This window comes from Trichomycterus rosablanca, chromosome 21, assembly GCF_030014385.1.
Source record: "Trichomycterus rosablanca isolate fTriRos1 chromosome 21, fTriRos1.hap1, whole genome shotgun sequence".
In the NCBI taxonomy this organism is placed as follows: Eukaryota; Metazoa; Chordata; class Actinopteri; order Siluriformes; family Trichomycteridae; genus Trichomycterus; species Trichomycterus rosablanca.
Genome location: NC_086008.1, coordinates 21,660,201 through 21,672,700, shown reverse-complemented (window position 1 = coordinate 21,672,700; position 12,500 = coordinate 21,660,201). Strand labels below are relative to the sequence as shown.

The 12,500-nt window shown below is 48.1% G+C and overlaps 1 protein-coding gene across 7 annotated transcripts in view; it reads left to right on the top strand.

Annotated features, from left to right (window-relative positions):
• The window catches only part of unc5db (unc-5 netrin receptor Db), a 110,066-nt gene that overhangs the window by 59,022 nt on the left and 38,544 nt on the right, over positions 1 to 12,500 (top strand). For all 7 annotated transcript variants that reach the window (XM_063017423.1, XM_063017424.1, XM_063017428.1 and 4 more), the window contains one exon: positions 4,535 to 4,747. In XM_063017423.1, coding sequence (XP_062873493.1) covers positions 4,535 to 4,747 — 213 coding nt within the window. The remainder of the gene's footprint in view (positions 1 to 4,534; positions 4,748 to 12,500) is intronic.

Sequence of the window (12,500 nt, the reverse complement as noted above, 5' to 3'; positions counted from 1 at the left end):
CATTACGCTTTTATCCTACAGTTATTAATGAATACAATTTGTGGCAACTTGGTGATGGGGCTTAACCCTGTGATTACTAGTCCAGTTCCCTAACCCATTCCCCATTCCCTTCAGTGATGGCGTGGACCGAGCGTGTTCTTCAGGCGTGAGATGTTCCTACACCCGCTGTATTACCTCCACGCCGTCGTCCTACTGAGGGAACGCTAACGCTGGAGCTCCAGCCGCCGCCGCTCTGTAGGTCCACGCGCCTGCACCCACCGGCTTCAGCGTCTCATTCCTCGTATTGCACGCGACCCCGTGAGCTGCACTCTATTAAAGCGACGGAGGTGTCGTCTCAAACGCTCTGTGTGTGTGTGTGTGTGTGTGTGTGTGTGTGTGTGTGTGTGTGTGTGTGTTCTCGCACCGTCTGTACGAGTCTATCTGCTGGCGGTTCATGGAGAGGTTACAGGAGAAGGAAACAGATTGAACACGCGAGTGCAGCTCCAGTTTTTCTCTCTCGCTCACTCGTGCCCCCCTCGCTCTGTTTTTCGGTTGTGGTGCGCCGGGTGGGGGAGTGGGGGGGGGGGGGGGGGTGATTGGGGGGCATCTCGACACGCCATCCTGACACTCCTGCCTTTAAATATGAATCCACATCCTGTCACGCTGGAGCCTGCCCATCACACACACACACACACACACACACACACACACAGATTCAGGACGGGTGACTGGGATGGATGATGTGAGACAGACAGAGTCACATGGTGGGTAGCACTGTCGCCTCACAGCATGAAGGTCCTGGGTTCAATTCCCTTTCTGTGTAGAGTTTGCAGGTTCTCCCACAGAAAACACACACTAAGACACACACACACACTAACACACACACTAGCACACACTAACACACAAACACATACACACTAAGACACACACACACACTAACACACACACTAGCACACACTAACACAAATACATACACACTAAAACACACATACACTAACACGTACACACACACACACTAACAAACACACTAAAACACACACACTAACAAATACACACACTAACACACACACTAGCACACACAAACTAACACACTATTACACACACACACTAACACACACACACTAATACAAACACACACACACTAACATACACCTTAACAAGCACACACTAACACACACACACACTAAAACTCACTAACACACACACAGTAACATATACACACTAACACACACACACACACTAACACGTACACACACACACACACTAACAAACACACTAAAACACACACTAACAAATACACACACTAACACACACACTAGCACACACAAACTAACACACTAGCACACACACACTAACAAATACACACTATTACACACACACACTAACACACACACACTAATACAAACACACACACACTAACATACACCTTAACAAGCACACACTAACACACACACACACTAAAACTCACTAACACACACACAGTAACATATACACACTAACACACACACACACACTAACACACACATAATACACTAACACACACACACCAACACACACACACTAACACACACACACTAGCACACACTCCTGTACAGAAGGTGCAGTCGGGCTGGTTCACATCATTTTCAGCAGGTTTTCAGTTCTCGAGTTCTCTCTCTCTCTCACACACACACACACACACACACACACTCTCCCAGCAGAGGCCGAGCAGCACATCAGAGCCCTGATGTAATTTAAAATTTTAATTTAGGATCCCGCTGTGCTCTCTAACAGTGATTCACTGCACAATCAGGCCGAGCTGAAGCCCCGAAATAATAAAATAAAGAACAATCAGCATCAGTCAGGGTTATTAAATACACCCCACATGGACTAAAGTATCAGGACACCACTTCTAATCTTCTAATTACTCAAGTCATATGTTCCAGCCACAGCAGTCACTAACAGCTGTAATAAATCACTTATATAAGGGTAATTACGTGCTTCTGACTGCAGCAACAGTTTAGGGAAGGTCCGTTCCTGTTCCAGCATGACTCCAGCTCCAGTGTCCTGCACAGAGCCCTGACCTCAAGAACAGCTCTGGAATGAACCGAAACATCAGCTGAGGCTTTACCCAGCCATACTTACCCAGGCACTGGATTTGTAGGGGGTGTAACGACACACGGGGGGGATTCGAGCTAATTTCGGCTCGAATCCCCGAGACGCTCGATGATGTTCTGGCTTCCAGAGGAACGAGCCGATTGGACTAGAGCTCGTGTTCCAGCTCTCCTGACTAAAGATCTCATCTACCGTCCGCGCCCCCCTCCCCGTCCGCGCCCCCCTCCCCGAACGATTAGATTTCCTGACCCGAACACAAAACCCGGCGGCTGATTGTGTGTAGATTCCTGAGTTTGATAGCAGGAAGGAAGGAAGGAGCGTTCCCCGGGCGTGATGAGGTACATTAGAGCCCATCACTTTCAGCTTTTTCAATTCAGCCTTTTCTCCTCTGTTCTCCGCTTCGGCTTTTTCGATTCATCAGCCCATCGAGCGAGGGGGGGCCGAAAACACACGGGTGCAATCACGTCCCCCCCGGAGACTGTTTAATAAAAAAATAAGAGACGGTGCGGCGCTCCTGAGGGAAATGAACACGCTTACAAAAACATATCATCCGTCGTGTTTTGTATCAGGCTGATGAGCAACGAGGCGCCTCAGAGAAAATCTGAATCGTTTTCGGAGGGTCGGTCGTGATCACCTGAGTTCTGAGTCCTTCAGGTCTGGAAACCAGGAGAAAAACTCCTACACCGGCGACAACTGTTCCAGGTCAGGGTGCTTCATTCCTGCCACCTCAAAATAGCACTCATTTTATTTATCACTCTTTCATTCTGACTAACCTGGTCAAGGCTGCAGTGCACCACTGTGCACCCACGGCGTCACACAGGGATGTTGGGAGAACATACCAAACTCAAATGCAATGATTGCCATATCATATTAATCCATATTACAATAAGCAAGAACTTGGAACACTTTATTTACATTTTCAGGATTTAGCGGACGCTTTTATCGGAAGTGACTTACAGTACTGAGACGGTATACGATCTAAGCAAATGAGGGTTAAGGGCCTCGCTCAAGGGCCCAACAGTGGCAACCTGGCAGTTTTAAAACTTGAACCAGCAACCTTTCGATTACTGGTCCAGTACCTTAACCACAAAAGCTGCCTTCAGTCATTTTCTGCTGACAGTTTGACATGTTCTCCTCACTTGGTTTACTCTAGGTACTCTGGTTTCGACCCTGACCATGATGAAAATGAATTAAAAATTACATCTCGTGGTAGAACTTCAGTATTTTATATATTTTATATATTTTGGTGAGAGTCACTCGGGTCTGAGTTTTCATGTGAAAATGATCACCAACATTTTTATAACCGTACGCTTTTATTTCAGCGCAGCGTGGTATAATCCACCACTGTGCCAGCCGTGCCCTTGATCTTCAGAAGCCTGAACCGCTCCTTCATAAAAACAGACGACATGACGTCCTGATTCACACGGAGAAATGAACCAGACGTTAGAAGCTGAACTGCTGGACCTACGACGGTCCGGTTTAATTAGTGGATCTGTCCCGGCAGGGGGTCGGTGTGGCCTGTGTGTCGTTAAAAAACGGGCCGCCATCCTAAAAAACAAGTGTAGAATCTGCCTAGCGACTCGACAGGTCGTCAAAACGGGAAACGGTAACGACCGGGGACAAGAAGCTCCACAGCGGGGTCGGCCGCTCGGGTGGCGCAGCGGTAAAAACACGCTGGAACCAGAATCTGGAGTACGTCGTATCGAATCTCGGCTCTGCCTGCCGGCTAAGGCTGAGCGGCCACGTGAACAACGATCGGCCTGTTGTTCAGATATGGGCGGGACTAAGCCAGATGGGATTTCTCTCCCATGACTGGTGCAATTACGACCTCTGCTGGCTGATTGATGGCGCCTGCACAGAGATGAGAAAACAGTGCTCTCAGGGTGTGTCTCAGTAAGGTGATAAGACGCATACGGCTACTGCCCACGTGTCGGAGGGGGTGTGGGTTAGCTTTGTTCTCCTCAATCAGAGCGGAGATCGGCATTGGTTGAGAGGAAGCATGATGCAATTGGGCAATTGAATGCGCTAAAAAGGGAGAAAATGCATAAAGAAAATATACAAACGCAGCTTCACAGCTGGAACTCTGTAATGAAGATGTGTAACATGGTGTAAAGGATTCGCAACCCAGACCACTGAGTAGCAGAACAGGTAAATACAGAGGAACCTCGATTTAACGGACTAAAAGGGAGCACGGGTCTGTAAAATGAGAAAGTTTAAAAACAGTGAGGTATGTGAGGGCGCTATACTGTATACATTCAATATGATATTTATATACGTGATTTATTACAGCTGTTAGCACTTGTTGTAGCTGAAACACTTGGATTCTATAATTAGAACAAGTGTCCTGATACATTTTGTGGTTCTCAGTACCCATAATCCCGTTGGGCACCGGCTGTGCCAGTGTTTCTTTCACCTTCACCTCATGAATCACACTAACCACCCCGAACCTGCTGCGTTCCAGGTACAGCGGGGGAATCGGCTCCGGATTCGTCCTCGGCCGGCGGCACGCTACCTCACTTCCTGCAGGAGCCCGAGGACGCCTACATCGTCAAGAGCCAGCCAATCAGGCTGCGCTGCCGGGCCGCGCCCGCCCTCCAGATCTTCTTCAAGTGCAACGGGGAATGGGTCCATCAGAACCAGCACGCGGTGCAGGAGTACAGCCAGCAGAACAGCGGTACGTCCAGCACACGGACACGGGTTCCAATCTAATCAGGATGTGTTCAGGTCGAATCCCAGCGAAGCTAACATGCAGCGACTTAGAGCACGGGGGGCAATTTACAGCAGAAAAACCGAGTTCCTAGAGTGAACAGAGTGGGGAGAACATGTCAAACTCTCAGCAGACAACAAGTGAAGGCAGGATTTGCAAATGCTGTTAGATACTGGTGCTCGTGCTTGTGGTAATACTGAGTAATCATGATATGCCAAGCATTTCCTTCGAGTTTGGCATGTTCTCCCAACATCCCAGTGGGTTGTGCACAGTGGCCCACTGCAGCCTTGACCAGAGTGTAAGAGTGATGTATAGCTTCAGCGGTTAGGTAACAGAGAGCGCGGCTCCGTTCGCTCAGGCTCGTTCGGCAGGAAATGAAGCCTGATTGCTCGCGGTAGCTCATTATCGGCGCCGCGGGGGAGCGCTAGCGCCGAGGTGAGAACGTTTCCCCGTCCGACGATTAGCGGAAGGAAAAGTGCAGGTGCAGCAGTGTTGTTGGGATTCTTTAAAATCCTGTTCACTTCCCGGCCACTTTATTAGGAACACTATTTTTTTTTTTTTTATGATTTTGCTTTTTACCATTTAGGGTATACAATTACTGACTGTCGCCTGTCTGTTGCTCTGTGACACATACACCGATCAAAAGGGACCCCCGAAGGACCCCTACTGACAAGGTTAGGGTCTGTAGATGAGTGTGAGTGGGGTGTAGCAGTGTTGTTGGGTTTTTTTTTTTTTAATTCTGTAACTTCGTGGCCACTTTATTATAAACACCACCGTCAGTGATTGTATACCCACTGTTTGTCTGAACACAATAGTTCTCCCCACACCCCAGCGAGGTGGCATGGGGTGTGCACAGTGGCCCACTGCAGCCTTGACCAGAGTGTAAGAGTGATTATATAGTTTCAGCGGTTAGGTAACAGAGAGCGCCGCCCCGCTCGCTCAGGCTCGTTCGGCAGGAAATGAATCCTGATTGCTGGCGGTAGCTCATTATCGGCGTCGCGCGTGATTGCCGTGCCGGGAGCGCTAACGCCGAGGTGAGAACGTTTCCCTATCTGATGATTAGCGGAAGGAGAGGATGCGAGGTTTCTTATTTTCCATGTTTAATGAATCAGATCCGCCTTTATGTGCTGGTTAAAGCGCCTACAAAAGCACCGCGGGGCCACAGGAAGTCGTCCAAAAGCTTCACCGTAAACACCGCCGCGCCCGAGCCGCGCCGCCCTGAGCCGCGCCGAGCTAGCTCCTGTATAATCAGCGCCGATTGTTCCACACGCAATCCAAACCATTTTCTCCTCAATAGAGCCGAGATGAGAGTTCCAACATCATCCGAGCGCCTCCGCTTTTGTTTCCCTCCTCATAACGCGCGCAGCCACGAGCGATGAACCGCGCCGCTGATTAGCGTCGTGCTAAATGAGCGTTCCGACGATCCGCGGCGATGCTCATCAGCTCAAACCTGGAGTCAGTAAAATAGGCGCCGGGTTTCCACTTCAGCTTTGATTGGATGTTTCGGGCGAGCGTCTCTCATCACGCCGTAATGGACGCCGGACGCCGGGGGGATCGGATTAGACCCGGACCCGCGATTAGCCGCGAGGATCGGCCCGCATCGATTAGCCGATAGGATCTCTTATTTACCGGCGGCTGATAGCGCCGGCGCCCACAGTGCCCTTGAGTTAAATTCGAGAGAGGCGAGGATAAGCGCCGATTACCCCGGCAACAGAGCCGAGAGGGGGCGAGTCCACCCCCCCCCCAAATCAAACGCTCGCGTACCTGAGCTGGAAAATCAGCAGAGCGAGCGTGAAGCTAACGCAACCTAGCGCAGACGCCGGCGGTAAACGATCTGTACGCTAATCACGCCACCCGTCGCCCTACTAGATATACAGTGTATCACAAAAGTGAGTACACCCCTCACATTTCTGCAGATATTTAAGTATATCTTTTCATGGGACAACACTGACAAAATGACACTTTGACACAATGAAAAGTAGTCTGTGTGCAGCTTATATAACAGTGTAAATTTATTCTTCCCTTAAAATAACTCAATATACAGCCATTAATGTCTAAACCACCGGCAACAAAAGTGAGTACACCCCTAAGTGAAAGTTCCTGAAGTGTCAATATTTTGTGTGGCCACCATTATTTCCCAGAACTGCCTTAACTCTCCTGGGCATGGAGTTTACCAGAGCTTCACAGGTTGCCACTGGAATGCTTTTCCACTCCTCCATGACGACATCACGGAGCTGGCGGATATTCGAGACTTTGCGCTCCTCCACCTTCCGCTTGAGGATGCCCCAAAGATGTTCTCTTGGGTTTAGGTCTGGAGACATGCTTGGCCAGTCCATCACCTTTACCCTCAGCCTCTTCAATAAAGCAGTGGTCGTCTTAGAGGTGTGTTTGGGGTCATTATCATGCTGGAACACTGCCCTGCGACCCAGTTTCCGGAGGGAGGGGATCATGCTCTGCTTCAGTATTTCACAGTACATATTGGAGTTAATGTGTCCCTCAATGAAATGTAACTCCCCAACACCTGCTGCACTCATGCAGCCCCAGACCATGGCATTCCCACCACCATGCTTGACTGTAGGCATGACACACTTATCTTTGTACTCCTCACCTGATTGCCGCCACACATGCTTGAGACCATCTGAACCAAACAAATTAATCTTGGTCTCATCAGACCATAGGACATGGTTCCAGTAATCCATGTCCTTTGTTGACATGTCTTCAGCAAACTGTTTGCGGGCTTTCTTGTGTAGAGACTTCAGAAGAGGCTTCCTTCTGGGGTGACAGACATGCAGACCAATTTGATGTAGTGTGCGGCGTATGGTCTGAGCACTGACAGGCTGACCCCCCACCTTTTCAATCTCTGCAGCAATGCTGACAGCACTCCTGCGCCTAGCTTTCAAAGACAGCAGTTGGATGTGACGCTGAACACGTGCACTCAGCTTCTTTGGACGACCAACGCGAGGTCTGTTCTGAGTGGACCCTGCTCTTTTAAAACGCTGGATGATCTTGGCCACTGTGCTGCAGCTCAGTTTCAGGGTGTTGGCAATCTTCTTGTAGCCTTGGCCATCTTCATGTAGCGCAACAATTCGTCTTTTAAGATCCTCAGAGAGTTCTTTGCCATGAGGTGCCATGTTGGAACTTTCAGTGACCAGTATGAGAGAGTGTGAGAGCTGTACTACTAAATTGAACACACCTGCTCCCTATGCACACCTGAGACCTAGTAACACTAACAAATCACATGACATTTTGGAGGGAAAATGACAAGCAGTGCTCAATTTGGACATTTAGGGGTGTAGTCTCTTAGGGGTGTACTCACTTTTGTTGCCGGTGGTTTAGACATTAATGGCTGTATATTGAGTTATTTTGAGGGAAGAATAAATTTACACTGTTATATAAGCTGCACACAGACTACTTTTCATTGTGTCAAAGTGTCATTTTGTCAGTGTTGTCCCATGAAAAGATATACTTAAATATCTGCAGAAATGTGAGGGGTGTACTCACTTTTGTGATACACTGTACATACACTCACTGAGCACTTTATTAGGAACACTCAGTTTATTTATGATTTTACTGTTTACCTGTTAGGGTATACAATTACTGACTGTAGCCCGATACACCAATCAAAAGGGACCCCCGTAGGACCCCTACTGACAAGGTTAGGGTCTGTAGATGAGTGTGAGTGCAGCAGTGTTGTTGGGATTCTTTAAAATCCTCTTCACTTACTTTTTACCTGTTAGGGTATACAATTACTGACTGTAGCCCGATACATCAATCAATAGGAACCCCCATAGGACCCCTACTGACAAGGTTAGGGTCTGTAGATGAGTGTGAGTGCAGCAGGTGCAGCAGTGTTGTTGGGATTCTTTAAAATCTCTTCACTTACTTTTTACCTGTTAGGGTATACAATTACTGACTGTAGTTTGATACACCAATCAAAAGGGACCCCCGAAGGACCCCTACTGACAAGGTTAGGTCTGTAGATGAGTGTAAGTGGAGTGTAGCAGGTGCAGCAGTGTTGTTGGGATTCTTTAAAATCCTGTTTACTTCCCGGCCACTTTATTAGGAACACTTAGTTTATTAATTATGATTTTAGTTTTTACCATTTAGGGTATACAATTACTGACTGTAGTTTGATACACCAATCAAAAGAGACCCCCATAGGACCCCTACTGACAAGGTTAGGGTCTGTAGATGAGTGTAGGTGCAGCAGGTGCAGCAGTGTTGTTGGTTTTTTTTTTTCTTTTCTGGCCACTTTATTAGGAATGCCACAGTCAGTGATTGTATACCCACTGTTCATCTAAACACAGCAATTACTAACAGGTGCATGAAATAGGTTGTATAGAGAAAATGACATGCTTCCAACTTGGCAGCAACAGTTTAGGGAAGGTCCTTTCCTGTTCCAGCATGACCTCAGCACCTTCTGACTGAACAGGCACAAATTCCCACAAGAAACCTTGTGATGTTGTTTTATCTGAGAAGGTCACACAGAGGTCGGTGTAAAAGCTGGGATCAGGGATTAACGCGGTGTCGGAATGATTAGCGGCGGCGATTCTCATCAGGATTATCTCCGGCCCTCCGCTCCTGTCAGTAATGGATTCAGTTTTTGAGGGGGTCAGGCTCCTCATCTCTGATTCAGCCCCGGCGCTCTGATTAGAGGGGATCGATCTCCAGGCTGTCGGCTCGTTAAAGAGGCTTTAAAACAGCGGTGGGATTAAAGCCGCGCTCGTTAGCATGAAGCCACCCGTGCGGTGGGAGCCGCCAGCCTCCGTACGTCAGGAAAAAATCATAATCATTAAATAAACAGAATAGAGGTTTATTTTTCATTTGCATGGCTCGTGTTTTCTGTTTTCTATAAATCTGATTGAAAGTGACAGATGGAATCGAGCGGCGGAGCGGCGGAGCGTCATTTTACACTTTATTAAACCACGACCGAGACGATCAGACGCAGACGGAATCTTTAATCGCTCCGACGCTGAACCCACCGCGTTCAAATCACAGTCAGGATTCAATCCAGCAAACACGAGCTGAAGTCACATGACCAAAGCCACGTACACTTATCACTGATCACAGTTCAAGCAGTTGAGGGTGAAGGGCCTTACTCGAGGGCCCAACGGTGGCAGCTCGGCGATGGTGGGGCTTGAACCGGCAACCTTATGATTACTACGCTTTTGCCTGGATGTTCCATCAACTCCTGGTGGCGTCTTATCTACCGAGGAGTGTCTCACCGTCAGAGCGCTGGAGTGTGTGTGTGTGTGTGTGTGTTAATCACGGTGGTGGTGTGTGTGCAGGTGTGAGAGTGTGTATGTAGGTGTGTGTTTGTGTGAAGGTGTATTTGTCTATGTAGGTGTAGGTGTGTGTGTCTGTGTGTGTATGTAGGTGTGTGTGCAGGTGTGTGTATGTATGTAGGTTTGTGTGTGTCTGTGTGTGTATGTATGTAGGTTTGTGTGTAGATGTGAGTGTTTGTGTGAAGGTGTGTGTCTATGTAGGTGTGTGTGTGTATGTAGGTGTGTGTGTAGGTGTGTGTGTAGGTGTGTATGTAGGTGTGTGTGTAGGTGTGTGTGTGTCTATGTAGGTGTAGGTGTGTGTGTAGGTGTGTGTGTAGGTAGGTGTGTATGCGTATATAGGTGTAGATGTGTGTGTTTGTGTGAAGGTGTGTGTGTGTGTGTATGTCTGTGTGTGTGTGTATGTAAGTGTGTGTGTGTGTATGTAGGTGTGTGTGTAGCTGTGTATGCGTATATAGGTGTAGATGTGTGTGTTTGTGTGAAGGTGTGTGTGTGTGTGTGTGTGTGTGTATGTAAGTGTGTGTATGTCTGTGTGTATGTGTGTGTGTGTATGTAGGTGTGTGTGTTTGTGTGAAGGTGTGTGTGTGTGTATGTCTGTGTGTGTGTGTATGTAAGTGTGTGTATGTAGGTGTGTGTGTGTGTATGTAAGTGTGTGTGTGTGTGTGTAAGTGTGTGTGTAAGTGTGTGTGTGTGTGTGTATGTAAGTGTGTGTGTGTGTGTGTGTAAGTGTGTGTGTGTGTATGTAAGTGTGTGTCCGTGTGTGTATGTAAGTGTGTGTGTGTATGTAGGTGTGTGTGTAGCTGTGTATGCGTATATAGGTGTAGATGTGTGTGTTTATGTAAGTGTGTGTGTGTCTATGTAGGTGTGGGTGTATGTAAGTGTGTGTGTGTGTGTGTCCTCATAATTCTACATAATCCAGAGAAAATACACTTTGTGCAGAAGGTGGATTGGATTCTTTAGGTCATCTAGTGGAAGTGAATGATTGACTGAGAGAAGCTCAGAGCTGGAGCAGGAAGGACCTTCCCTAAACTGTTACTGCCCAGTTGAAAGCATGTCATTTCCTGTATATAACTGATTTATTACAGCTGTCGGTAACTGTTGTGGTTGAATCACACAAATGCAGTCGTTATAAGGGGCGTCCCAATACTTCTGTGCTGATGAGAAGACGTTGGGTTCATTTCTCACGTCTCGTGCTCTGCTTAGCGCAGTAATTTATTTAATAACGTCTCCCGCCAGAGTCTGCAGCGCTGCTCTGTGTGCTGAATCTAAATCAGGTGCCCCGGGGTGGGGGGGGGGGGGGGGGTGTTTGCTCTGCCGCTGCCCCCCTGTCGTCCTCCACACAAACCCAACCAGCTAAATCATCAAACCCCCATTACTGAACATTTAAGGGGGGCCGCAAACCCACACTAACAGCCGACGACGGCTCCTTCAGCAGACCCACGAGCCCTGTGCCCGTACCACGCACCAAACACTTTCAATAGGAGAAACATCTGGACCGCAGGCAGGCCAGTCCAGCATGTTCACTCTGTTGTAGCGCTGCAAAATTTGTGCTCCTTTTTTGCCTCCGTCCCAACTTTTTGGAGCAACGTTCAGCGCCTGGAGAAGAAAACACACAAACTAGATACCACAAGTTAACCTGTACATACTGGGGAGAACATGTTAAAGTCCATGCAGACAACAAGCAGGGGCAGAAAGCAGATGTGGTGCAGGTGTGTCTCACCACCAGAGCGCTGGAGTGTGTGTGTGTGTGTGTGTGTGTGTTAATCACGGTGGTGGTGTGTGTGTGTGTGTGTGTATATGTGTGTGTGTGCAGGTGTGAGTGTGTGTATGTGTGTGTATGAGTGTGTATGAGTGTGTGTGTGTGTGTGTGTGTGTTAATCACGGTGGTGGTGTGTGTGTATGTGTGTGTATGTGTGCAGGTGTGAGTGTGTGTATGTAGGTGTGTGTGTGTGTATATGTGTGTGTGTGTGTGCAGGTGTGAGTGTGTGTGTGTGTGTGTGTGTGTTAATCGCAGCAGTCTGTGTGTAGGTGTGTATATATGTCTGTGTGTGTGTTAATCGTGACGATGTGTGTGATAACGGCGGTGGCGTGTGTTTATGTGTGTGTGTGTTCGTGTGTGTGGGTGTGTGTGTGTGTGTTTGTGTGTGTTTTCATGTTTGTGTGTGTGTGTGTTTGTGTGTGTTTGTGTGTGTGTGTGTGTTTGTGTGTGTTCATGTGTGTGTGTGTGTGTGTGTTCGTGTGTGTGTGTGTGTGTTTGTGTGTGTTCATGTGTGTGTGTGTGTGTGTGTGTGTGTTCATGTGTGTGTGTGTGTGTGTGTGTGTGTTCATGTGTGTGTGTGTGTGTGTTTGTGTGTGTTCATGTGTGTGTGTTTGTGTGTGTTCATGTGTGTGTGTGTGTTCATGTGTGTGTGTGTGTGTGTGTTTGTGTGTGTTCGTGT